A 27,943-nucleotide genomic window follows, 5' to 3' on the forward strand; every position below is an offset into this window, starting at 1 on the left:
CGTGGCTGACTTATCCATAGATGCAGTTGCCAAACACAAAGTCCTATCTTTCATGGATTGGAATGCCGGTTATAATCAAATAAAAATGGCTAATGAAGATATACATAAAACAGCTTTTAGGTGTCCAGACCATGTGGGAGCATATGAATACTTAGTCATGCCATTCGGGCTCAAAAATGCTGGTGCAACCTATCAAAGAGCAATGAATGCCATTTTTCATGACTTGATCGACCATAGCGTGGAAGTATACATTAATGCATTGTGGTGAAGTCTAAAACTGAAGAACAGCACTTGGTAGACCTCAGACAAGCTTTAACAAGAATGAGAATCCATAAGCTGAAAATTAATCCAAAGAAATGTGCTTTCGGGGTAAGGTCAGACAACTTTTTGGGATTCCTTGTTCATCGAAAAGGTGTAGAGGTTGACAAAAACAAAGCTTCGGGAATATTGGAATCACCTCATTCCACAAATAAAGTATAATTGTAGAAGCTACTAAGAAAGATCAACTTCTTGAGGAGATTCATTGCTAAATATCTTACCAAAGGCGATTCCACTGCTGCTCAATATCTTCAACAAATTGAGGCAATTGTTGATGCCCTAGCCAATGCTGGCTCTCTGGTTGAAGACTCTGATCTGATCTCCGTCACTCTTCATGGTCTTCACCCTAATTATGATTCGTTTGTTGATGTCATTCAATTTCGCCTTGGATCTACCACCATTGATGAGCTACATTGTATGCTTCTCAGCAAAGAGATACAGTTAGCTAATCGCAAGAAAAGCACCACTGAATCATTATCTTTTCAGGCACTCAACACTTCTATCAGCATTCTTCCGCTCCATGCACCAAACCCTAACTCTTAGGTGTTTGTTGCTCAGTCTCCTTCTACTTTTACCAATCAAGGTCGTGGAATAGATCGAACTTACAACCATGGCAATCTTAATTGAGGTAATTACAGATCCTATCATAATTCGAGATCAAGCAATTACAATTGCCAAAACACCAACAATCAGCGTGATAATTGTAGAGGTCGAAATAATTTTGCTTCATACAACAAGAAGAATTCTTGCCATATCTGTCATCAGTTTGATCATAAGGCTTGTGATTGCCTTCATCACATGAATCCGGCATATGGTGGAAAATCCTCTGATTCAACAATGGTTGTTAACACTTTATCCTTAACTTGTACTTGGATTGTTGACTCTAGAGCAACATCACACATGACCAACTCCTATGCCACTTTGCAAAATCCTGAGGTGTACACTGGTTCAAAACAAGTATACAACGGTGATGGCAAAGGTTTGCCCATCACTCACTCTGGTTCTACTATTTTGAATACTTCTACTAGTGATTTTAAACTCAATAAAGTACTGTATGTGTCTGCCTTGAAGCATAATCTTCTCTCTGCAAATCAATTTCTTATTGATAATCAATGTTCTCTGCATCTTTATCCCTCTTACTTCACTGTGAAGAATTTTTCTTCGAGGATGATGCATTTTAAAAGACCTGTTCAGCAAGGCTTCTATCCTTTTTATTTCTCTTCTGCAAATGGTCATCATAAGGCACTCACTGCATCTGTCAAGGCTTCAAATGATGTCTAGCACCACCAAATGGGTCAACCTTCTATCAAGATTCTAAATAAACTTGCATCTCAATTTTGTATTTCAATTCTAGCTCATACAAATAAATCTTTTTGCTCAAATTGTGCATTAGGAAAAAGTTCTAAGCTTTCTTTTGTATCTGCAACTTGTACAATTAGCAAGCCTCTAGAGCTTATTCACACAGATGTTTGGGGACCATTAGCTATAGCTTCTTCTTAAGGTTTCAGGTATTATGTCATCTTTGTAGATGATCGTACTCGAGATTGCTGGTTTCATCCTTTGAAATGCAAGTCTGATGTATTGTCAACTTTTATGCAATACAAGTCTTTGGTTGAAAACTCTCTGTGTACAAAGATTATTGCTTTTAATGTCTGATTCTGGTGGAGAATACTTGAGTACTCAGTTTTCAACTTTCTTGGCAACAAATGGTATTCAACATAAACTTACTTGCCCTCACACCCCTGAGCAAAATGGGTGTGTAGAGCACAAGCATCACCATTTAGTTGAAACTGCTCAACACTCTTTTAGCAGCTTCTAAAGTACCTCACATCTATTAGGTTGAAGCTTTTCAAACAATAATCTATCTTATTAACAGATTGCCCACTGCATCAAGACCATCTCCTTGAGAATCTCTGTATCTTCAAGCACCAAATTACAATTTTTTGAAAGTCTTTGGTTGTGCCTGTTTCCCATGGTTAAAGCCTTATACGTCATCCAAGTTGGATCCCAAAAGTAAGGCATGTGTCTTTCGTAGATACAGTTTGAATCATAAGGGTTACAAGGGCCTTAATCCTGCCACCAACCGCATGTATATTTCAAGGAACGTTTTATTCAATGAATCCAGTTTCCCCTTTCACTCTATATCAGCTTCCTCACCATCACCTACATACTAGCTCCGGATCCACTATTCCATCAACCCTTACCTTTACATTCCCTATTCATACCATTTCCCCTTCACCTAATTTGTCTTCCTCACTTCAACCTACCATTTCCCAAATCAACCATCCTACTCCACCCTCAAATTCTACTATGACAACTCCAAAACCTACTCCCACCAATCCCATACAACCTATGAACATTCATCCTATGCAAACAAGGTCTAAATTTGGCATCTTTAAACCTAAAACCCTCACTGCCACTAAACACCCTTTACCATTTCATCTCTTAATGGACTATATACCCAAAACATACCTTCAAGCCTTAAAGTTTCCTCATAGGCGCCAAGGAATGCAAGAAGAAGTAAATGCCCTTATCAACATAAGCATATGGTCTCTTGTCCCTAAGTCTTCATCACAAAATATTGTAGGCTGCAAGTAGGTTTTCTAAATCAAGAGAAAGCCCGATGGCACTATAAACATGTACAAAGTCCAGCTTGTTGAAAATGGTTTCAATCACCATGAAGGTTTAGATTACACTGAAACCTTCAGTCCCGCAGCTAAATCGGTTACTATTAGACTTCTACACACTCTTGCAACTCAATATGTTTGGTTTTTAAACCAACTCGATGTTAGCAATGCCTTCTTACATAAGACTCTCACTAAATCGATTTTCATGCAACAGCCACCAAGGTTTGAAGATTCCACCAAGCTCTCTCATGTTTCGTCACTTGCACAAATCCTTGTATGGTCTAAAACATGCTCTGAGAGCTTGGTATGAAAAGCTTCATGGTGTTGTCCAATCTCTTGGTTTTGTAGGTTCTAATAGTGATCATTCTCTGTTAATCAAAAAGGTTCCAAATGTGGTTCTCATCTTAATCTATGTTGATGACATTTTGGTTATGGTCCAAACTTTGCAGCTTGTCGAAATGTAATTCATCAACTTAGCTTCATGTTTCTAATCAAGGATCTTGGCCCTCTACATTATTTTCTTGGCCTTGAAGTTAAGAGATCCTCATCAGGCATATTCATATCTCAGACCAAATACATCTTGGATCTGTTATCCAAAGCCAACATGACTGGTGCCAAACCTTGCAGTACACCACTCAGCACATCTAAACATGATCATGACTCTCCAGTGTTTGAAAATGTCTTTGAGTATCGTTCATTAGTTGGTGCTCTCCAATACCTTATATGGACAAGACCAGATCTCAGTTTTGCAGTCAATCTTGTCTGTCAATACATGCATAATCCCAGAATTTCCCACTTTTAGGCAGTTAAGATAATCCTAAGGTATCTTAAGGGTTATATCGATCTTGGTTTGTGGTTTTCAAAGTGCTCCACCACTCCCACCATCACTGCCTTCTCAAATGCCGATTGGGCTGGATGTGCTATAGATCGAAGATCAGTTGGAGGCTAATGTGTTTTTCTGGGCAATTTATTGCTTAGTTGAAGTGCTAAGAAGCAACCAACTATTGCACGATCTTCCACAGAGGCAGAGGACATATCTCTTGCCAACACTGCCTCTAAGATCACTTGGATATGCCAACTATTGGTTGATATTGGTTATTGCTTGCCTTGTTCTCCCCAACTCTGGTGTGACAACATTTCTGCCATTTCTCTTGCCAAGAACCCTATTTTTCATGCTTGGACAAAGCATGTAGAAATAGACTATCATTACATTCAGAAGAAAGTCTTAGCAAAACAAATTTATGTGCATTTTGTTTATAATCAAGATCAGGTGGCTGATATTTGCACAAAGTCTCTGTCCAAGTCCAAATTTCTGTTTCTTTGTGACGAAGTTCTGTTTCTTTGTGACAAACTCAACTTCGAATTCCTCAGTTTCATTTGAGAGGGGATATAAAGGGCAATATTGTAACTATACCATCTAGAGATATTACTTAGTGGTTAAGAAATCTGTTAGTTTGTTTGTTAGTCTGTTGTATTTGCTTCCCTTAGTGGGTCTAACATACTTGTATATATATACTAAAGGTGTAACATTATTGAGGTATGAAATGAAGTCATTTTTACCAAATAGGTTTACTTTGATGCTACTAGGCCGGATCACCGGGTGAAATTTTCATTTCGAGATGTATATATATGATCCCGACCATTTTATACGTAGGCAGAAATTTGAGTTTAAGCATTACAACTTAATGTCCATGGACAAATGATACAGATGGGACACGAATGTCAACTTTAAAAATGGCATGAGTTAAGGTTCAATTATACAGTCAAATGTTTTCTTTGGTAATTGTTTGTATTTTTTTCTTAAACTTAGTTGTTAAGAAAATTTGATGAGGACAGGAAGCGCTGAGAGCTTTATGGTACGCCACATTTCCTGGACAAGAGCTTAATGGTTTATATCTGATCGATGGAAAGAGATGGGATGGCAAGGAAGAGATCCGTATACCGATTTCAGGTTTTGTTTACATTTATTTGTCTATTGTTCCGCAACTTTCGGGTTAATTTCTTCTGTCAATTTGTGTTGTCATTCTCTTACTTGCTTAGCTAGAAAGTTTGAAACATCAAGAAATAGGTTTCGCATACTCTCCCAACATAACAAAAAACTACGGAGCTTGATATGCATGTGTTTTGTATGTATATTGGAGGGCTAATGCACTCCACTGGTATAAACTTAATGTTCCAACCATTTTAACTTATGCTGTCTAAATATGTTTATTTATGTTGTTGCAGGCATCTTTACAGTGTCTATTGAAAAAGCAGAGAGGAAAGCGAGCTGCTTGGGAATATCCTTTCGCTGTTGCTGGTGTCAACATCACGTTTATGATCATGCAAATGCTTGACCTTGAAGCCAGTAAGTGTCAAAGGAGCTCCTTTTGTTCCAAGTTTCGAACTTAGGATATAAAATGTTGTCAGTTTTTCAAATGACAGGTTTTCAATTTCTCTAGCACAAGCTTTGGACAGATAACTCATGCTTGTTTATGTGGCAGGAAAACCCAGGACTTTCATAAGAACAGTTTCCTTACAAATGTTGTTAGGTAAGATAACATCCGAGTTTAAATCTTACTGCACAACAGCACCACAAAAAGGTTGATGGTTGCCTAACAGAGACCTTGTCATTCTCTAATGTTACTGCAGAAAATGAATGGACCTTCGACTTGCTGTACTGCGTTGTGTTCATGGTTATGGACAAACAGTGACTCGAGAGAAATGCTACATACATGGAGTTCAATGTGAGAATATCCTTGATCTGCATACCATTCATACTCCCCAAGATTATACATATACGTACCACGCAGGGCTACATATGTTGGAGTTCAAACTTCATAGGGTTTTGATTCAATTTGAATGTGTTGCAGGATGTTTTGAAATCGACGCGAGCTCAACCGGAGAGGGAGCTGCTAATGGATGATGTGTTGCGGATTGAAGACATGCCTTCTTACAGCCTTCTTTGTTGATGGGAACCAACCTAGAAGCTCCGCAAGCGCATACTCTTTCGTTCCTTTTAAAATCCATGACTAACCGAAAAATTGTACAATTTCTACCTCCCTCACTCGGAGCAAGCAACATCAATAGGGACAGTTGCGACAGTTTCACTGCATACTTGCTCGTATACAAAATTGTATGTCGACTGAAATTATTTTGTCTTGAAGGGTCCAGGAAAGGAAATTAACTGCTTGTTTCGTTATATTATTCGGAAGTGAAAGCTTAGATGTATTCGAAAGGACAATACAGCAGATTACTTGTAAACGTAGAAAGTTGTAACAAGGAATCACAGGACTCACAACCAGTATTCATAGAGGTGAAGGCGTAAAGCAAGGCGTTCGATGTCTCACAAATCTTGAGGCATTGAGGCGTAAGCCTTGAGGCGATAGGCTTTCGGCAGGCCGATATAAATTTGATGTAAAGCTGTGAGATATATAAATTGTCCCTTTGCAGCTGACATGCATAATTTGGCTGCTTTGATTCTTTGAAAAATGAAAAGATTAGTGCAATGTTTACCTTTATGGTTGTTTCCCCATTTTCTCCTTGCATAGCTAAAAATGAATACCATCTTGAATAATAGCTCCATTCTCAATATTTAAGATGGATACCTATTTCCGAATTTTCTTTTGTTAAACGTATAATAGCGGGGAAGTTTTGGGTGTGATCGGGAATATATCAGTTTACGTGATCAGTGAGATACTCAAATGATAATATAATCAAACAACAGCCCCATATACACCACAACAAAATGGTGTTGCCGAACGAAAAATAGGACTTTTAAAGACATGATCAACTCCATGTTGAATAGCTCTGGGCTTCCACATAATTTGTGGGGTGAAGCCTTACTTACTGCAAATAAAATTAGGAAAACCAATGAAAATGGCTTGAAAACTTTGAGTTTTAATGATAAGGACAAAATAAAGGGTAAAGTAAATAATACCAAGATTGACTTTTTAGTGTAAAAATGTGGTTTTTCGTTAAAGTGAACAATACCGTGGGCTTTTCGTTAAAACTCCCAATAAAATTTTGAATCGAATTCCACCTAAAACAAGAAAGAAGTCACCATATGAATTATGGAAAGGAAGAACCCCCAACGTTTAAATTGTTTAAAGTGTGGGGTTGCCTGGCAAAAGTACAAGTCTCATTGCCAAAGAGAACAAAATTAGGGCCTAAAACTATAGATTGTGTTTTTATTGGTTTTGCATCTAATAGTTCAGCTTATAGATTCCTAGTTTTTTATTCCGAAGTAAGTGATATACATGTCAATACTATTATAGAATCTATAAATGCAATATATTTTTAGGATATATTTCCATACAGAATGGGCAAGTCTAATTTCTTGAAAAAGAGATTATATGATGATGTATCTGAGGTTAATGACGAACCTAGAGAACATGATGATGGTTTATCCTCGTCTAGAGTTCGAGAAGAAGAAGAACTTAAACCTAGAATGAGTAAAAGGACAAAAATTCGAAAGGACTTTGGGCCTGATTTTGTGACTTTATTAACTGAGACAGAACCTCAATTATTTAAGGAGGTCATGTCCACTTCTGAAGCTCCATTTTGGAAGGATGCAGTTAACAATGAAGTAGATTCCATTATGCAAAATTATACATGGGAATTAGTTGAATTGCCTTTTGGCAATAAGCCAATTGGGTACAATTGGATCTTTAAGAAGAAATTAAAACCAAATGGTACAATTGACAAATATAAGGCTCGTTTGGTAACTAAGGGATACCGTCAAAAACATGGTTTGGATTTCTTTGATACATACTCGCTTGTAACAAGAATTACTTCAATAAGATTGTTGATTGCTATAGATGCATTCCATAACATGGAAATACATCAAATGGATGTAAAGACTGCGTTCTTAAATGAAGACTTAGGTGTTAATTGTCTAATTTCAAATGATTGAATGAGTTAACTTATCAAAAAAAATGGTTAATAAAGTTAATTTCAATTAGGTAATAGTTCAAGAGTTAAACGGCAATTTACTCCGCTTGCAATCTCCATTTCTGTACACAATGACCCTTTGTCTTTTAAAACTATCAGTAAATTTTTTTTAAAAGGGCAAGTGTTTGTTAACCTTTCAATGCCACCGAGGACAGGAATAGGACCATGGTTTCGCTAGTAGAACAAATCCGCCGGTGTCACGTACGACTCTACTAACGCCGCACGTGGTGGGTTCTTCATGAAAATGCTCCTGCACTACTCAATACAGATATAGAGCAAATTAGAATTAACAATTTCTTGCTAATAATACAAGAATACGTTAAAAAATTAAAAATATATTTTTGTATTATTAGCACAAAATGCTATCATAACAATGCATTGTACTATACAAGTCTTCTACGTGCATAGAGAGGAGTCTGGAATTATTATTTTATTTCCTTTTTGGAATATTTTGTATTTTAATTTTCGGACAAAGATGATGATGAATGGTGGTGAAAATGCACCTGGTTGGTTTTTTTTTTTTTTTTGGGGAGAGGGGGGGTGTTCCACAAGCAAATTATACATCCCAACTAAAAATATGCATGCAAATAATCTGCATTTATATGCTAACGGCGTAACCAGATGAATACTCAGATTAAGTAGTTCCATTAAATTATCTAACTTCCTCAATAATATATTCAAGTTGCAATGGTCCCTATTAACAGAGTAAAGTAAACTTGGAGAATAGTCTCGAAGAGAAGATGGATGGATTAATCCCTATCTTACATATTAGTAAAATTTTCTTTGTAAACTAAAAGATGATAAAAAGACAATGTACTTTTGTATAAATCAATTTTATTTTTTTTCACTCTCTTACCCACATGTCATCATACCGTGTCTCGAATTCTAAAATATAAAAAGTATAAACATAAACCTCTCCCCATTTTCACAGTTTCTCTCCTCTCCAATTCTAATAAACTAGTAAAAAATTGCTTCACACACGAAGAGTGTGAGGTTAGGCTAGCATAAATTAACCTATATGCAACGGTATATTTATACACGACTTTCAACCGTCATTCTCTACCAGCCGTATATTTTTCAAAAATAAATAAATAAGACAAAAAACTACACGCACATGCAAAGACTGTGAGCCTTAAATGTGAAACAGTCCAACCAGCAACAACTTCAAATAAAAGGACAGAATTTTAATTATAAGGGGAATACAGATGATATACCACGTATTTTTATGTAAATAATGAAAAATTTTAATTTTTAAGTTATTAATCTTTTAACACACATAACCTATCATTTATATAAAAATACATAATGTATCATCTCGTGTGACGATCATATTGAAAAATTTCTCTAAATAAAGAATTGAGGCCCAATCCACCCTCCGGCACGCTCTTCTCTTTTTTGGCCAAGCTGCCACCTACGCCTTTCCTCTCCCAAAATCCCAATATAAAATGCACAACGCACCCACCTGCTCCTTTGTTGTTCACTCAGCCATGTCAGAGTCAGAAGCCAAACCAGAGAGGAGAATACTCAAAAACCCAGCACTTCTCAAGGTACACTCTCGTTTTCCTTTTCTTAATGTAACCCCATGCTTCACCTGATCAAATCAGATGCGCTTTTTATGAGAGTGACTCACATGAAAAGAAAATGTTAACAAAATTGTTTCAGATTTATCCCGCATTTTAACTTGTTTTACATAGTGTTTCATGATTAGTTTGCAACACTACCATCTTTACCTTCTGTTTCATATAAATCATTCTCTCTTCCTAGTTCTTTCTCGTTTTTCAGCTTTGGATTGGAGTTTTCACCATTTTCATTCTATGTTTTTTTAATAAAAAAAATTTCGTATTGCCCTTTTTTTTAAAAAAAAAAATCGACATTTTAAATGTTATTTCTTTTCAGATCAGGTACTTTATTATTATTAATTTTTTCAACGAGGAAATCAGATTCTTCTTTATTTCGAAAGTATGAGATGGTCGTATATAATGATGCACAAGTGTCATGCATCATGCATGATGTACAACTGTCTCTGTAGTATACATGTTCACTTACAACTTTGAAGCTGCATGATGCACAAGTGTCTATGTTCTGCATAAAATATTTCCTTTTTCACTTTATTTTATTTTAGAAAAAAAAATTAATTCAAAAATGACAAGTTCGCAATTAATTTATTCTTTTAGGGTAGATATATGGTTGTACTTGTATCACAAGTTCAAAACATGTTGAAAGTCAGGTTTACATGTCCACATTTTGTTGTTGAAGTAGTTGCAAACTAAAGAAACACAGCGTGCTAATTATATTTTGCGTTAATTAACAGCCTTAATTTCTCGTAATACAGTACATCTTCGAAACAAGCTGCTTTCCAAGAGAACATGAGCAACTGAAGCAACTAAGGGAGGCCACTGTCGAGAAATATCCCTTCTGGTAGGGTTTCGATATTTTAGTACTTTTTTTCCTTCGATCGTACGTGGCTTAAATCCCCTATCGGAGTACTATTTTGATTGTCTAATACATTTCTTTGAGATAGCAGTTACTTGACCCTGAAGGATTACATTTCGTCGATTTTGAACACGAACAGGAGTCTTATGAATGTGCCCGTCGACGAAAGCCTGCTTCTCTCGATGCTTCTGAAGGTGATGAATGCGAAGAAGACGTTGGAGCTCGGTGTCTTCACTGGTTATTCTCTTCTCACTACTGCTCTTGCACTACCTGCTGATGGCAAAGTATGTAATACTCGTATATTTATTTCTGATTTTAATTTTTAATTTTCCTTGAAATAATTATAGACTTCTCATATTTTATATCTATTTGCTAGCGAGCTGTACTAATATTTCAATTTTCAGATAACGGCAACCGATGTAGACAAAGAAGCCTATGAGGTTGGATTGCCATTTATTCAGAAGGCTGGGGTGGAAAATAAGATTAACTTCTGCCAGTCAGATGCCTTCACGGTCCTAAATGATCTCATTACCAAAGTAAGTTAATGTTTGTGATTTAACGTAATCAATCATGTTAAATATCAGACTTAAAGTAGGTTAGGCCATAATAATACACGGTGGCCCATTGGAAGTTGTACTTGTGTGGGGTTGTAAGGAATCCATATACAATGGAGCTGTTTCCCTTGTTAGAGTACATCGCCATTAAGCTGATATCTAAGTTTTTCTCTAAATTTAGAGTGAAAAATGCAAAATTAGGGAATATGAATTGCAGTTGTCTTAAAAACAAAGGGAAAGTTATATGGTGATTGCGAATGTTATTCACACTCTCAAATTGTCATGTCGCACTTCTTTTGCGACAATTTAATAAATGTTGATTCGAGTACTTAATGGCGAATTGGGAAGGTAAGAAGAATTATATATCATCTAGATATTTAGCTTAAGTAATAAGTATCCAATATCCTAGTAGACAGAATGTTGAGTTTCTACCCACACATTCCAAATTCAAAACTTCCTCTCCTCTAAATTAATGTAACAGTTTAGAACTCTCCTCCTCCCTTTAATAATTGTAATTTTTTTTTTTTTTTTTGAGAAGAAGTACTATTAATTGATATACTATTTGATTTGGAGAATTAAACATGGAATTAATTGAGCAGGGAAAGGAAGAAGGGAGCTTTGATTTCGCATTTGTGGATGCCGACAAGGACTCCTACATGGAATATCACAAGTTGCTGATGAAGCTTGTGAAGGTTGGAGGAATCATAGCTTATGATAACACATTGTGGTTTGGGACAGTGGCGGAGCCTGAGGAGAATGTGGAAAAATTTGCAAAGCAAAGCAGAAAACATTTGCTGGAACTCAACAGCTTTCTCGCCGCGGATGACCGTGTCGAGCTAGCCGTTGTTTCAATCGGAGATGGACTCACCCTCTGCAGGCGTCTCTCTTAGCTTGCCCGCATGAAACAACTCCCATGTTGAAGTTGTCTAAGAATAAATAAGACAGTTTTATCTGTGATTTAAACCGTTTAATGTTGGGAGATTTTCTATTCCAATATTTAAAGATAAATTAAGATGGATTTTATTTTATTTTGATTTTTGAGAAAGTTTTTGTTTTTGTTTATTTTTTTTTTTAAACAAGAAAGTCTGTGTTAATTAAACTTGGGAAATGCTTGTGATTTGCTGATGGCCTGTGACCTTAACACGAGGTTATAATAAATTTAGGAGTTTTTTAATTTTAATTCTTTAAGAAGCTTGAAATTTAAAATAAACTTGGTGTAAGATTATATATTGATTATAATTCCTTGATGTGTCCTTGATTCAAAATAATTAATGTGTATTTTATTTAATGTGTCCCATTAAATATTTACATGTATTAACATACAAATTTTATTTTGTTTTTGACCAAAAAAGAGTTTTTTAATTTATTAATTTTATTTAACATTCTTCAAACTTGAAATACTCAATTAATGTACCTAAATGTTAATACAGAAATGTATTATATTGAACTAATGTATTTAAATGTTAGTACCGAAATATATGCACTGAAATGTATTATATTAAATTAATGTACCTAAATGTGTGTATCGAAATGAAGGCACCGAAATGTTAGTACCGAATTGTATTATATTGAATTAATGTACCTAAATGTTTGTATCAAAATGTATGCACTTAAATGTGTGTACCTAAATGTATGCATCGAAATATATTATAATATGGTAAATTACACAATACTCTCTTAGATTTGAAGTCTATTACAACCTCATACAATATCTTTAAAACATTTCACTTTCATACCTCACGTACTATTTTATTTCAAAATAATACCTCTGTTACATTTTTCATCCATTGATCCGTTAAGCGCTGACGTGGCTGCCACATTTGTGCGCAAAAAAATAATTTTTTATTTTTTATTTTTTAAACCTGAATCTTCTTTAAATAAAATAAAATAAAATAACTTAGAAAACGCAGAACCTACCCCCGCAACCTCTCCTCACCCCTTTTCTCCCTCCCAAGCCTCACAACCACATCCCTCTCCTCCACTATCTTTATGTCACATCTCGGCCTGGGCCCTCACCACATTCCGGGCTCAACTTCACCGTAGCACGATATTATCCGTTTTAGGCCCCTACCACACCCTCACGGTTTTGTTTCTGAGAACTCACACGAGAACTTCCTAGGATGGGTCAAATTGTCACATCCCTGCCCGGGCCCCCACCACATCCCGGACTCGACTCCACCGTAGCACGATATTATCCGTTTTGAGCCCCTACCACACCCTCACAGTTTTGTTTCTAGAAACTTACACGAGAACTTCCCAGTGAGTCACCCATCCTAAGAATGCTCTCGTGCGCTACTCGCTTAACTTCGAAATTCCTATGAACTCCGAAGCAGTGAGTTCCCAAAAAGCCTCGTGCTAGGTAGAGATGGGAATATACATATAAGGCTTACAAGATCCACTCCCCTAGGCGATGTGGGATGTAACAATCCACCCCCTTAGGGGCCCGACGTCCTCGTCTGCACACTTCTAGCCAGGGATTGGCTCTGATACCAAATTATCACATCCCGGCCCTGGCCCCCACCACATCCCAGGCTCGACTCTACCGTAGCACGATATTATCCATTTTAGGCCCCTACCACACCCTCACGATTTTGTTTTTGGGAACTCACACGACAATTTCCCAGTGGGTCACTCATCATGGGAATGCTTTCGCGCGCTACTCGCTTAACTTCGGAGTTCCGATGAACTCCGAAGCCAGTAAGCTCCCAAAAGGCCTCGTATTAGGTAGAGATGAGAATATATATATATATAAGGCTTACAAGATCCACTTCCCTGGGCGATGTGGGATATAACACTTCACCTCCTCTTTTATCCAAAACCCCACCCGACCCCCACCTTCCCCGAGCCCTTTCTCCTCTTCACCCCCACCCACTTTCCCCCCGCACCCACTGTAACATCCCACATCGTCCAGGGGAGTGGATCCTATAAGCCTTATATGTATATTCTCATCTCTACCTAGCACGAGGCCTTTTGGAAGCTCACTGGCTTCGGGTTCCATCGAAACTTTGAAGTTAAGCAAGTTGCGCGAGAGAGCACTCCCATAATGGGTAACGCCTTTTGGGAGCTCACTGGCTTCGGGTTCCATCGAAACTTTAAAGTTAAGCGAGTTCACGCGAGAGCAATCCCATGATAGGTGACCTATTGGGAAGTTCTCGTGTGAGTTCCCAGAAACAAAACCGTGAGAGCGTGGTTGGGGCCTAAAGCGAACAATATCGTGCTACGGTGGAGTCGAGCCTAAGATATGGTGGGGGCCCGGGCCAAGATGTGACAATTTGGTATCAGAGCCAATCCCTGGCTGGATGTGTGCCGACGAGGACGTCGGGCCCCTAAAGGGGTGGATTGTAACATCCCACGTCGCCTGAGGGAATGGATCATGTAAGCCTTATGTGTATATTCTCATCTCCATATAGCATGAGGCATTTTGGGAGTTCACTGGCTTCGAGTTCCATCGGAACTCCGAAGTTAAGCGAGTTCACGCGAGAGTAATCCCATGATAAGTGACCCATTAGAAAGTTCTCGTGTGAGTTCCCAGAAACAAAACCGTAAGGGCGTAGTCTGGATCCAAAGCAGACAATATCGTGCTACGGTGGTAGAGCGGGCCCAGGATGTGGTAGGCCCCGGGTTGAAATGTGACACCTACCCTCCTTCCGCACCCACCATTTTCCCTCCTCTACACACCCCAGTCATTAAATCCACACCCATTCCTCCCATTTTCACCCCCACAAACCTGGTGATCGCAGCGTAGACGGGATCTGGGGTTTTTTTTTTTTTCTAGGTTGAAGGTAGGGGTTGAGGGAAAAAGATGAAGATGGGGGAGAAGATTGGGGTGGAAGAGAAACTGAAGGTTTTTTTTTTTTTTTCTTGGGTTGCAGGGAAAAGAAGATAAAGATGGGGAAGAACAGATGAGGAGGAAGAGGGTGAAGCCGAACTGAAGGGCTTTTTTTTTTCCTGGGTTGCAGGGGGACGAAGATGGGGGAGAAGAGAGGATGAGGAAGGGGGAAGGAGGTGCGTCTGCGTGGGTCGTGGAGGGATAAGGTTTCTGGGTTTAGGGGGTTGCGGGGAGGTGTGTTTCAGCTTTTGTTTTTTTTTTTTTTTTGTTTTTTTTTTAATTTAGAAGATTCAGGTTTTTTTAAAAAAAAAATTAAAAAAATAAATAAATAAATTTGCCACGTGGCACACATTTGGGAGCCAGATTGCACAAATGTGGCAGCCACGTCAGCACTTAACGAATCAATGGATGTAAAATGAACAGATGTATTATTTTGAAATAAAATAGTACATGAGGTATGAAAGTGAAATATTTTAAAGATGTTGTATGGGGCTGTAATAGACCTCAAATTTGAGTGAGTATTATGTAATTTACCCATTCTAATAAATTTAATGTACCTAAATGAAAAAGACAAAGTAAATCGAAATATATTGTATGATATATTATGATAAATGAAATAAAAATGAAAATTATAATGAAATAAAATTAATACATTAAAAATTAGGAAGAAAGAGAAATAATTAAAAAATCAAAATATAATTAATATGTCACATCTCGGCCCGGGGGACCACTTTCCGGACCCGCTCCACCACCATCACACGATATTGTCCGCTTTGGGGCCCGACCACGCCCTCACGGTTTTGTTTCTGGGAACTCACACGAGAACTTCCTAATGGGTCACCCATCCTAGGAGTGCTCTTGTGCGCTACTCGCTTAACTTCAGAGTTCCCATGGAACCCGAAGCTAATGAGCTCCCAAAAGGCCTCATACTAGGTAGGGATGGGAATATACATATAAAGATCACTCCCCTAGGTGATGTGGGATGTCACAATTCACCCCCCTTAGGGGCCCGACGTCCTCGTCGGCACACACGCGACCAGGATTAGGCTCTGATACCAAATTGTCACATCCCGGCCAGGGGGGACCACTTCCCAGGCCCACTCCACCACCGTCGCACGATATTGTCCGATTTGGGCCCCGACCACGCTCTCACGATTTTGTTTCTGAGAACTCACACGAGAACTTCCCAATGGGTCACCCATCCTGGGAGTGCTCTCGTGTGCTACTCACTTAACTTCGGAGTTCACATGGAACCCGAAGCCAGTGAGCTCCTAAAAGGCCTCAGCCCAGGACGGATCACTTCCTGAACCCGCTCCATCACCATAGCACGATATTGTCCGCTTTGGGTTTACCATTCCCTCACGGTTTTATTTTTGGGAACTCACGAGCAACTTCCCAGTGAGTCACCCATCATAGGATTGCTCTAGCCCCTTTCTTGTTTAACTTCGGAGTTCCTACGGAACCCAAAGCCAGTGAGCTCCTAAAATGCCTCGTACTAGGTAGCGATGGGAATATACATATAAGGATCACTCCCCTAGGCGATGTGGGATGTCACATAATAAATGAAGTTATTAATGTATCAAGTGACTAAAATTAGATTTTAATCTTACTCATGGTTTTAATTTAAAAGTCATCTTTGTCAAGGATTAAAGTGAAATTTTCTAATAAATTTATCACTCCTTTAATTTATTTTTCATATAGTCAATTAGTTGTTTAGTTACAAGCTTATTTACAAGGATCAACAATTTTTTTTAAATATATTAAAATGTGGGTTGACTCGAAATACAAACTGTTTATTAATTGTGTTGAATCAACCGACACGATTATTACTAGACTACAATTATGAACAACTTGAACTCATTTAATTTTTATCACTTTTGAGTCGGATAATCGTGTCGTGCCAAAATTATTATTGATTATGGGATGGTTTGAGGTTGTGATGCTTCTTAAAAAAACAATTTATTAAAAAAATTGTAACACCAAATGTGTTTGGTAAAAAAATAAATAAATAAAGTTTTTTCTTAAAACTGCTATCAATGTCAATAGAATAGCAGAAGCAAGGTGTACCATATATACTTCTAACAAAACGTTTTTTTTTTCATATTTAATGAAAATTTATAATGATAAGTATACCTCTGCATATTTTGCAAAATTACAATTTTTATCCCTTCATTATTCTCTTTGGAATTATTGTATTACGTTCAATACCTTATTCTTTTTAATCATTTAACATATTCACATCGATTTATATATAAGTTTACCAAACACTGAGATATATATATTTTTTTTTGTAAAAAGCACTTTTACAAAAAAAAATAATAATAAAATTAAATTACCAAACACTCACATATTTTCACAACACAGCAAAATCAGTTTTTTTTTTTTTAAACACAAAATTACCAAACTAGTCTTATAAATAGTTGTAGTTTTTATATCCAGTAAATTGTAGAAATGGTCCCTCAACTTTAATCAAATTAAGCAATGGTCCTTTAACTAAAAATATGTTATCATTGGTCCCTTAACTCATCAAAATGTGTAGCTATGGTCATTTTCGTCAACTTCATTAAAATTTTGTCAAAATAAGTTATGTTGAAAGGACCATTACTACAATTGGGGTCCCTCAACTCATCAAAACGTGTAGCTATGGTCATTTTCGTCAACTTCGTTGGATTATGTTGGAATGACCATTGCTAGAATTGTGTTAAAGTTGAATGACCGTTTCTCCAGTTGGGTTAAAGTTGAGGGACCAATGGTAATAGATTTTTAGTTAAGAGACCATAGCTGCACATTTTGATGAGTTAAGAGACCAATGGTAATGGATTTTTAGTTGAGGACCATTGCTCCAATTGAATTAAAGTTAAGGGACTATTGTTACAATTTACTCTTTTATATCCAAGTGTTGAAGCTAGCATGGGTGACAATCTAGAGAGATTTTTCGGTGTGATCGAAACAAGAGATGGTACACCACATGTCACTCTATAAATGGTGGATATATGTGTTAAAAAGTTAATAACTTAAAAAATAAAAAATTTCATCACCTATATAAAAATATGTATTGTATTAACCGTGTCCCGATCATAATAAAAAAATTATCGATGATCTAGATTCTTCTTGTTGGCAAGTGGGCAACAACCATCCGACTGTATATAACATTTGTCATCGAGGGGTTCTCAGATTCCACCGCTTTTTGTAGTGTAATTTTTGTCAGTCCTTTTAACCTAATTGGACAGCCTGCCATGTGGTTTCACTCAACTTGGACTTTTGAGTCTTTGACCGTCCTTCTCCTACTCTCTCTATATATAAAGATTACCTAATTAAAACTGGCTTCGGATTGGAATCTCCGAAGATCGAGATGATGAGAGTGCTTAGGAGTACCAGTAGCCCTCAAACTCTCTCTCCTCCCCATAATTCCTCCTCATCCTCTACCATCTCCCGCTGCGCTCCTCCCACACACACTTCTGCTTCCATTTCTCCAGGTTGTTATCTATCTTTTTTCTAGCACCCTTACTTAAACTTCTTCAATATATATGCTGCTAAATTTGATTCATTTCCCAGAAAAATTGTTCATTAATTTAGCAATGTGTTTTCTTGTTTTGTGCACCAAAAAGATAAGTAGCAAATCACAGTTTAATATATGTACGGAAATATCTAATTAAGAATTACTTACGTGCCTAATTATGAGTCGTGATTGACATGTATCTGATTCTTATCTAGTATTTTCTGGCAAGTAATGTATATGCGTACTATACATGCCAATATAGAATAGTCTTACGACATATGTAGAAAAAGAATCCAAGGTCCATATACGATACGCATTCCGACCATATTGGATCAAGTACTCTCACATGGCCAGCATATGTCTCCCACGTGGTAGGATGCTGTTTAATGTCGCAGAGCGGCGCGTGATAGTAGGTTTGCCGGGCTTAACACAACAGCACATACTCCGAATATAGAATACAAACTTAGTACAAGCGCTCGAGGCATCTTTCGCAAAAATATAAGATATTAGTAGTTTCATCAATCTTATAGGTTGTGAGTATTCAGATTCTGCATTAAGAGAAATGCTAAGGAGATGCGCTTAAAAGTGCATCTTATATTTTTTGCACAATATTTTATAATATGACACGTGAGTTTACGTTAAACTGTGAGATAACAAAGAATTCATAATGAGTCACACTTTAACAGCACTCTTGTATTAAAGTTTGTTTATTCCGACAGTCTTATCGAATATGTCTCGTCAATTCACTACATAAACTGTCTACTTCACTACATGACACTGCACATACATAAAAGAAATGCATCCAGAGACAACTATTATTATAATTTGGAGTGTCAGATTGACTCAAACTTGGTAGATGGGGGTGTTTGGATGATAAGCATTTCAAAAAATCTCCGCGTTCTTTTCTGTTTGTTTCAATCATGACACAATAATGGTGTTTGGCTATATTACGATGATCTTGATTGTTTGGAAATTAATTCGGAAGAAGCAAAAATCTGTGGAAATCCACTGCAACATTTGTCGTTATGAAATGCTTTCTTGTGGATCGTGTGCTACTGCCTCCAGGTTGCTAAGATTTTGTCTGCTGTACTTTCTTTGTGTTTCTGGCAGAAATTAACGACGTTGTGTAATCGATCATGTTCCATTAGTACACTGTTTTCATCGGGCAATTCTCTTGGTTTTTTTGGTTGTATGCAGATGATGATGCTTGTGGTTCGCCTAAATGGATCGGTAAGGGTCTCACTTGCGTTTGCTTCAAGCGAAAGGGAAATTATCAGCGGATTTGTATGAACTTGACACCCCTTCAGGTAAGTATTTAAGTTAATTAAACCACCAATCATTCGTTAAGAGCTGATGACAAAGACAGAGAGAATGCCGGATTGCCAATTAGAATCATGTTTTTGGTAACTGAGTAGAGTATGAAGTCGAGTTTGTTTTTCTGTTTCTTTAGTTCTTGCCATGATGATCTATCATTTTACTCCTTCACTCTATTTTACAGATTTGTTCGAAAACTTGCAGGAAGAAAGAATGGGGCGGTTGAAGCAAAGAATGAAGGTTTACTTTGATGCTACTAGGCCGGATCACCAGGTGAAATTTTCATTTCGAGATGTATATATATGTTCCCGACCTTTTTATACGTAGGCAGAAATTTGAGTTTAAGCATTACAACTTAATGTCCATGGACACATGATACAGATGGGACACGAATGTCAACTTTAAAAATGGCATGAGTTAAGGTTCAATTATACAGTCAAATGTTTTCTTTGGTAATTGTTTGTCTTTTTTTCTTAAACTTAGTTGTTACGAAAATTTGATGAGGACAGGAAGCGCTGAGAGCTTTATGGTACGCTACATTTCCTGGACAAGAGCTTAATGGTTTGATATCTGATCAATGGAAGGAGATGGGATGGCAAGGAAGAGATCCGTCTACCGATTTCAGGTCTTGTTTACATTTATTTGTCTATTGTTCTGCAACTTTCGGGTTAATTTCTTCTGTCAATTTGTGTTGTCATTCTCTTACTTGCTTAGCTTGGATTACCTGACAGAGGAGCTGGATTCATTTCTTTGGAGAACCTGCTGTTCTTTGCAAAGACATTTTCGGTAAGATTCCAACCTCGATATGTAACTAGAAAGTTTGAAACATCAAGAAATAGGTTTCGCATACTCCCAACATAACAAAAAACTACGGAGCTTGATATGCATGTGTTATGATTGTATATTGAAGGGCTATGCGCTCGACTGGTATATACTTAATGTTCCAACCATGTTAACTTATGCTGTCTAAATATGTTTATTTATGTTGTTGCAGGCATCTTTCCAGTGTCTATTGAAAAAGCAGAGAGGAAAGCGAGCTGCTTGGGAATATCCTTTCGCTGTTGCTGGTGTCAACATCACGTTTATGATCATGCAAATGCTTGACCTTGAAGCCAGTAAGTGTCAAAGGAACTCCTTTTGTTCCAAGTTTCGAACTTGGGATATAAAATGTTGTCAGTTTTTCAAATGACAGGTTTTCGATTTCTCTAGCGCAAGCTTTGGACAGATAACTCATGCTTGTTTATGTGGCAGGAAAACCCAGGACTTTCATAAGAACAGTTTTCTTACAAATGTTGTTAGGTAAGATAACATCCGAGTTTAAATCTTACTGCACAACAGCACCAAAAAAGGTTGACAGTTGCCTAACAGAGAGACCTTGTCATTGTCTAATGTTACTGCAGAAAATGAATGGACCTTCGACTTGCTGTACTGCGTTGCGTTCATGGTTATGGACAAACAGTGGCTCGAGAGAAATGCTACATACATGGAGTTCAATGTGAGAATATCCTTGATCTGCATACCATTCATACTCCCCAAGATTATGCATATACGTATCACACAGGGCTACATATGTTGGAGTTCAAACTTCATAGGGTTTTGATTCAATTTGAATGTGTTGCAGGATGTTTTGAAATCGACGCGAGCTCAACTGGAGAGGGAGCTGCTAATGGATGATGTTTTGCGGATTGAAGACATGCCTTCTTACAGCCTTCTTTGTTGATGGGAACCAACCTAGAATCTCTGCAAGCGCATACTCTTTCGTTCCTTTTAAAATCCATGACTAACCGAAAAATTGTACAATTTCTACCTCCCTCACTCGGAGTAAGCAATATCAATAGGGACAGTGGCGACAGTTTCACTGCATACTTGCTCGTATACAAAATTGTATGTTGACTGAAATTATTTTGTCTTGAAGGGTCCAGGAAGGCAAATTAACTGCTTGTTTCGTTATATTATTCAGATGTGAAAGCTTAGATGTATTCAAAAGGACAATACAGCAGATTACTTGTAAACGTTGAAAGTTGTAACAAGGAATCACAGGACTCACAACCAGTGTTTATAAAGGTGAAGGCGTAAAGCAAGGCGTTCAATGTCTCACAAATCTTGAGGCATTGAGGCGTAAGCCTTGCGTTAGGCTTTCGGAAATCCGATATAAATTTGCTGTAAAGTTGTGAGATATATAAGTTGTCCCGTTGCAACTGACATGCATAATTTGGCTGCTTTGATTCTTTGAAAAATGATAAGATGTTGAGTGCAATGTTTACCTTTATGGTTGTTTCCCATTTGGGCTTTTTGCTTTTGCCCTGTTTTCTAATGATCATTTTCTCTGGATACCTATATCTCAATTTTCTTTTGCTAAACGTATACTAGCGGGGACATTTTGGGTGTGATTGGGAACATATCCACTTACGTGATCAGTGAGACACTCAAATGATGATATAATTCCAATAATACGGTAATATCTATCTAAAATAGGACGAAGAGAGTTATAAGGAACATGTTTATCATCATCAACGAGTCTCGAATCACTAATACAAGGTCATATGTAAGACTCTTTCAACATAACCTTATAAAAATGGTCCAAAACGTCACAATAACTGTGAACTTGTTTCATGTAACTTCTTTTCCAAAATAGAGATGAAGTACTATTTTGTAGGGTTTTTCCCTCTACTTATCCACCATAAAAGAAAACTAAATTTCAAGTGGAGTAGAACAAAATACTCCTCAAATTTAATTTCCCATGCTCTCTAGGCTGAAAGCTGACAAGTCCACTTTGCGTAATATGAAGAGAGATTGGGTTGCTTTTGTAAAGATTAGTGTGACTATCAATGACTTGTCAATTAAATCACTTGATTCTCGAATAACTTATTATCCAAGTGACTTGATATTTGAGTGATATTACAGCCCAATATAACTAGAATAATATAGTCTTGACTCTGATTTAGGGTTTAAGGTTAGGGTTTGGAATTCAAGAGATAAGTTTTTTTTTTTTTTTCATTTGATTTATTCAATCTGTAATCCTAATGTCTTGTTGTTGTGTTTTTCAGAATATGTCTTACGGATCTACTTTTCTCCTTTTTTTTCTTTGACCAGATCTTGAATTAGCTTTAGTGCAAAACTCAGTTTCAATTTCAACTTTGTCTCCTTCGGAAAGAGCCACTTCAGGTATCTTATCCTCTTTACAAGCCAAAAGATTGTTAGACTGGTTTTGCTAATTAGCTGTAGGTCCGGTGCTGATCATCCTATTAAGAATTAAATCTCACACCTAATGCAGGTTAGTGAAATTATATTTTCTCATCCAAATTAGAGAGACAAATGTTACCTACTCATTTGTCTCTAGTCGTATTGACGATGAGTTACCAAATCAAAATCCCACAATTGATCGAAGATTAGTGTATGATTAATAATGAATCAATCACTACCAACTAGACCTATTTGGGAATGGCAAAGCGCTTTCAAATAATAAAAAACACATGTGATAACATTTTGCAAAAAATAAAAAATAATAATAATAATTTCTTGTTCTAAGACTTTGGAGTGCCTTCTTAGTGAAGTACGGGCACTTTTGAGTTTTAATAAACTTTTTAATGCACTTCTAATGGAAATATGTTTTACTGAAAGTGTTTATGAGTATAAGTGATTTTTTTATGAGCTTTTTTAATTGGATCTTAAAGTTTGTTGAGATGGTATTTAGAAGGGCCAAATGACACTTTCCAATGAATAAAGACACTTATTACGTAGAAATAATACAAAAATATATATAGAGAAATTAAAACCAAGTCAAGATGATACGGGTCAACTCCTTCTTGCGACAAAGATCTTGCCATTTCCAAAGAATATGGATAAGCATTTTAAATGAGTTTTGTGGTACCTTCTCTCAAATGTCAGGAAAATGTATGAAGTTCGAATTACCTTCTCGTTAACAAAAAAATATAACTAAAGATCAATCAAAACATTTGCTGTTGATCAAATGTTCCTAATACAAAGTATAGAATCTAAATAAAGCTGGAAAACAGGCTAAAACAGTGAAAGGGCAAAACCATATTCTTCTTCCCCAATCCACATGGATTTGATATTGCTTAGGAATTAAGTCAAAGCTTGGTCAGTGCGGTGCAAGAACAGGCGTGCACATCTTTGAATAAGAAACCCTAACTGCAACAATTTCTCCTCAAGTTTAAATTCAAATAATCAAAGAGGGAAAAAAAAAGAAAAGAAACAGCAAAAGCCACAAAAGCTGAAGAAAGTGCTGATCCTTGAACTCAAAGCTTGGAAATTACCTACCTTTTTCCACACTTGTCTTTTAAGCAAAACTCACACCCAAGAGGTCCACCATATCACACTCTGCCTTATCAAGGAACTTCCAACTTTCTTTCGGTTTCCACACCGCCCTTAACTTGGCTTTGTTCTGATCACTGGAGAACACAGAGAAGAAAAACATTCAGATGGGTTCGTTTCAGACGCCGATTGGAATGCGAAGCTCCACGCTTTTGGAAACTTCGTGCGGATACTTGCTTCAGGAATTGCAGGCAAGATTTCGTTCTACATTTATCGGATAACTAATCCATTTGAATGATTCTCGTTCTGAAACTTTTGCTTTTCTGAATTTACATGAAACAGAAGATTTGGAATGAAGTTGGACAAGATCAGTTTGAAAGGGAGAAGGTGCTGCTGGATTTAGAGCAGGAGTGTCTGGAGGTTTATAGGAAGAAGGTTGATACTGCAAATACCTCGAGAGCTCGACTGCACCAGGAGTTGGCTGAAGCTGAGGCTGAATTTACCCATCTTCTTCTGTCCCTTGGCGAACGGTCTCTCCCTGGACGGGTACATTATCTATCAATCCCTGTTAACTCAGTAAATTAATATGGCTATTAATAATTGCATGCATGTTAATATAGGATCGGAATACAAATGTGAATACTGAGAAAATACAAGAACTCTTACTTTCTTGGGCTGATTTTTTTATTACCTCATCAGCCAGAAAAAATGGTGGGAACACTGAAGGAACAGTTGGATTCACTCACGCCGGCATTGAGGGAGATGAGATTGAGGAAAGAAGATAGGATGAATAAGTTCCGAGCAGTACAAGGGCAAATTCAGAAAATTTCTGCCGAAATAGCAGGTCAGTCAGAGTACGAAGACTCATCATCGAATGTCACGGTGAATGAGAATGATCTTTCACTAAAGAAACTAGAGGAGTATCAAACAGAGCTACAAAGACTCCACAACGAGAAGGTACCATAATGTAGTTCAGAAACTGTTTCGTGGACAACAAAAGAATATGTACTTCTAATGAAAATACAAATCTCCTTTTAAGTTCTATGTTTGTCTTGCAGAATGAAAGGCTCATGAGGGTCGAAAAATATATAGATGCAGTCCACAATTTGTCTTCAATATTAGGAACAGACGCCTCAATGGTTATCACCAAGGTTCATCCAAGCTTGAATGAATTATGTGGGATAGCCAAAAATATAAGCAACAGTATTTTGGCTAAACTTAGCAGCACAGTGGAATCCCTTGAGGAAGAAAAGCAAAAGCGACTCGAAAAGGTGACAATTACTTGTGCAGTTGTATCAGTTCTCACTAACGATTCTTTAGTTATACACTGGGATACAATTACAGAAAGAATGACTAAGTAGCCTAAATTATGGTAACTAAATTCTATGGTTTTGGTATTATTTCGATTTATCTCTTTAAATTTTTTTTTCCCCTAGTTTCTTTGTTTTCCATTTTCAACATACAAATCTACTCTTCTAGGAAAGATGCAAACTCACTGGTTACGTAAAGCATCAGTATGATTATTTCTGCATATACATTTTCAGCTTCACCATCTTGGCAAAGCATTGACAAACTTGTGGGATCTCATGGACACACCCTACAAAGATCGCCAATCGTTTTCCCATGTTACTGGCTTATTATCACTTTCATCAGCAGAAGTATCAGATCCAGGAAGCCTAACCCTAAATATAATACAACAGGCAAGTACAAAATTTTGATGGCAATTCAATGTATCGGAATTCGGAAAAGAAAAATAACATCATTCAAATTCATTTTAAAGGCTGAGGCTGAAGTCAAGAGACTGGATCAATTAAAAGCAAGCAAGATGAAAGAACTATTTTTCAAGAAACAGAATGAGCTCAAGGAGATACGCAATAAATCACACATGGAGATTCCTTTGCAATCAGAGATTGATAATCTAATTAACCTCATCAACTCGGGTGCGATTCAGTGATTTTCATTTTTTTCATAAAAAATACTGTCTTAATTTGTTTGTCTATGGATAAAGTAGACAGTTAACCGACCTAGATGTACAACAGGGGAGATCGACCATGCAGATCTCCTAACGAGCATGGATCAACAGATATCAAGAGCAAAAGAAGAAGCTTCTAGCAGAATGACTATCATGGAAAAGGTGGAGAAGTGGATGCTAGCACGTGATGAGGAGCGTTGGTTGGAAGAATATAGTAGAGTCAGTATATGGATCTACATTTGTAGTAGGCTCGTACCTTTTACACACATAGGCTTCACTTTTACTAATCAAACATGTCTTTTAGGACGAGAACCGGTACTCAGTCAGCAGAGGTGCACACAAGAACCTGAAACGTGCAGAACGTGCCCGAGTATTAGTCAACAAAATCCCAGGTAAAATCAAGAACTATTTTCTTAGCTACACGCATTCACACACAACAGAAGCGGGATTGTCATATATACGAGGTCCACAGCTCATAGTGTACATACAATCAGTAAACTTTGCTGCAATATGCAATGATAATAAAATAATAAGAATATCATTAGCTGGATGAGTTTCAGTATTCTTCCAAAACACCAAACAAAGGAAAACAAAAAACTTTAATGTATGTGCTATGCTTTTGCATCATACCGTTAATGGCATCCAATAAAGATAAGTTTTCTCACAATGTCACAACATGCAGCTTTGGTGGATTTGCTAATAGCAAATACTAAGAGTTGGGAAGAAGAAAGAAAGAAAACTTTCCTGTATGATGAGGTACGTAACATACAGCTCTACAATATTATAAAACAATCTTCTCCTATTTAATTCTGAATCCCTGATTTGTGAATAGCATCCGAGTCCTGACCGATACAATTTAATACACTATGTTATACTGTATTGAAACTAGAGTAGAGAAGTTCAAGTTCAACAAATTTCCATAATCAAAGAAAAATCACTCAGAAGAAGGAATAATTGGAATTTCAGAATCTGAATCCAAAGACTGGTGTTTTTGGAAGACCTTTTTCCACTCAAACATTATATATTTTTCTCAATTTTTGGACTAGTGGGACCTCATTAGATGAATGCACATACAAATGTTAAATGCCACCTCTTGTTTCATAACTATTATCTTTAAAAAGCAACCACTGATCGATGTGATAAGAAGATAACAAAAGCTGGAAATATATGGATTAAGGATGACAACGAATTATGAAACTATTGTTCCAGGATTCTATGAATGTCTCACAGTTTTGTACTTCAACGGAATATCACGGTATCTACCTTCTTTACACTGTATTGATGGGTGTCTTAAAAAATATTCCATGCTCTCTCTCTGGTAGACTGGTAGTGCAGTCAAATACAGTTCATAAAAAACATGTCATGCAGGTACCTCTCCTAGCAATGTTGGAAGAGTATAATGTGCTAAGGCAAGAAAAGGAGGAGGACAAGCAAAGACAACGGGTTAGTTTTATTTTACAATACAATGAAAGGTTCACGAAAGTGTTGTGTCTTCATTCATATGTTTGTAGTTTTCCAGTAAGACATCTAGTCGCATGTAACCCGAAATAACAATTTCTCATTCCACAATGGTCCTCTGGCCTGTGTTTTTGGAATTTCTTACCAACATGATGAGGCAAGCTTTCCCTCACAGGAAATGAAGAAGGTCCAAAGCCAAGTAGTAGTCGAGCAAGAAAATTTGGTCATAACCAGGCCAAGCACCAGTACCAGGCGAACTTCAATCAGGAGTGTGAACGGAGGTTTTAGCAACGCCATGCCTCTAAACAGAAGGCTTTCACTGGGCCTTCAGCAATTGGGGCCACACAGCATAAACTCAGCTACTCAAGGCATCTCCTTTATAAAGGAAGGTAAAAAGGCACATAGACAAAAGTTGTTCGCTCGACCTGGCCTTGTTTCTCACCTTAGAGATGAAACAGCTTCGGTGGTATCAACATTTTCTGGCCCACAATCTCCCTGATTATTGTGTCTGAGTTGTCAATCGTCTTGTCCTACGGGAGGACAAAGAGCAGAAGAGTGCAAGAGCTAGTAGCGCGGAAATACCTAACAGATCGTGCAGAAAAATAAGTTCAGTTTAGCATTTCAGCAAGAGCCTGTATTTAAAAATTACCCCTGCACCAGCAGAAATGTCTAGAGCTTTTAGACATCTGTAATTGCAAATGCAAATAAATAAGTTCTAAGATTGTTTTCTTA

The 27,943-nt window shown here is 37.2% G+C and overlaps 3 protein-coding genes and 1 pseudogene across 5 annotated transcripts; all 4 read left to right on the top strand.

The window, feature by feature from the left end:
- Positions 1-3,549: 3,549 nt before the first annotated feature.
- LOC125471398 lies at positions 3,550-6,312 on the top strand (annotated as a pseudogene).
- A 2,955-nt stretch (positions 6,313-9,267) lies between these two features.
- LOC125471623 (flavonoid 3',5'-methyltransferase-like) lies at positions 9,268-12,036 on the top strand. Of its 2 annotated transcripts, none has more exons than XM_048572288.1 (5): positions 9,268-9,424; positions 10,210-10,295; positions 10,402-10,594; positions 10,715-10,846; positions 11,464-12,036. In XM_048572288.1, the coding sequence occupies exons 1-5, from the start codon at positions 9,323-9,325 to the stop codon at positions 11,752-11,754; spliced, it is 804 nt and encodes a 267-aa protein (XP_048428245.1). In that variant the 5' UTR covers positions 9,268-9,322; the 3' UTR covers positions 11,755-12,036. The 2 variants fall into 2 exon arrangements, with proteins under 2 accessions (XP_048428245.1, XP_048428246.1); XM_048572289.1 differs by having other exon boundaries at positions 10,450-10,594.
- Positions 12,037-18,003: 5,967 nt separating this feature from the next.
- On the top strand, positions 18,004-21,461 carry LOC125471322 (ELMO domain-containing protein C). Of its 2 annotated transcripts, none has more exons than XM_048571629.1 (9): positions 18,004-18,169; positions 19,390-19,499; positions 19,711-19,779; positions 20,016-20,131; positions 20,238-20,292; positions 20,501-20,621; positions 20,758-20,805; positions 20,907-21,001; positions 21,128-21,461. In XM_048571629.1, exons 1-9 carry the CDS (start codon positions 18,046-18,048, stop codon positions 21,224-21,226), a joined length of 837 nt encoding a protein of 278 aa, XP_048427586.1. In that variant the 5' UTR covers positions 18,004-18,045; the 3' UTR covers positions 21,227-21,461. The 2 variants fall into 2 exon arrangements, with proteins under 2 accessions (XP_048427586.1, XP_048427587.1); XM_048571630.1 differs by lacking the exon at positions 18,004-18,169 and adding an exon at positions 18,876-19,257.
- Positions 21,462-23,523: 2,062 nt separating this feature from the next.
- LOC125471232 (65-kDa microtubule-associated protein 8-like) lies at positions 23,524-27,943 on the top strand. The gene is made up of 11 exons (XM_048571435.1): positions 23,524-24,032; positions 24,124-24,327; positions 24,481-24,738; positions 24,840-25,052; positions 25,326-25,481; positions 25,562-25,721; positions 25,821-25,972; positions 26,058-26,145; positions 26,436-26,509; positions 27,122-27,196; positions 27,387-27,943. Exons 1-11 carry the CDS (start codon positions 23,949-23,951, stop codon positions 27,708-27,710), a joined length of 1,788 nt encoding a protein of 595 aa, XP_048427392.1. The 5' UTR covers positions 23,524-23,948; the 3' UTR covers positions 27,711-27,943.

The sequence above is a fragment of a genome, unplaced genomic scaffold (genome assembly GCF_019419815.1).
Source record: "Pyrus x bretschneideri cultivar Hongxiangsu unplaced genomic scaffold, Pyrus_bretschneideri_v1 Contig6, whole genome shotgun sequence".
NCBI classification, from domain to species: domain Eukaryota; kingdom Viridiplantae; phylum Streptophyta; class Magnoliopsida; order Rosales; family Rosaceae; genus Pyrus; species Pyrus x bretschneideri.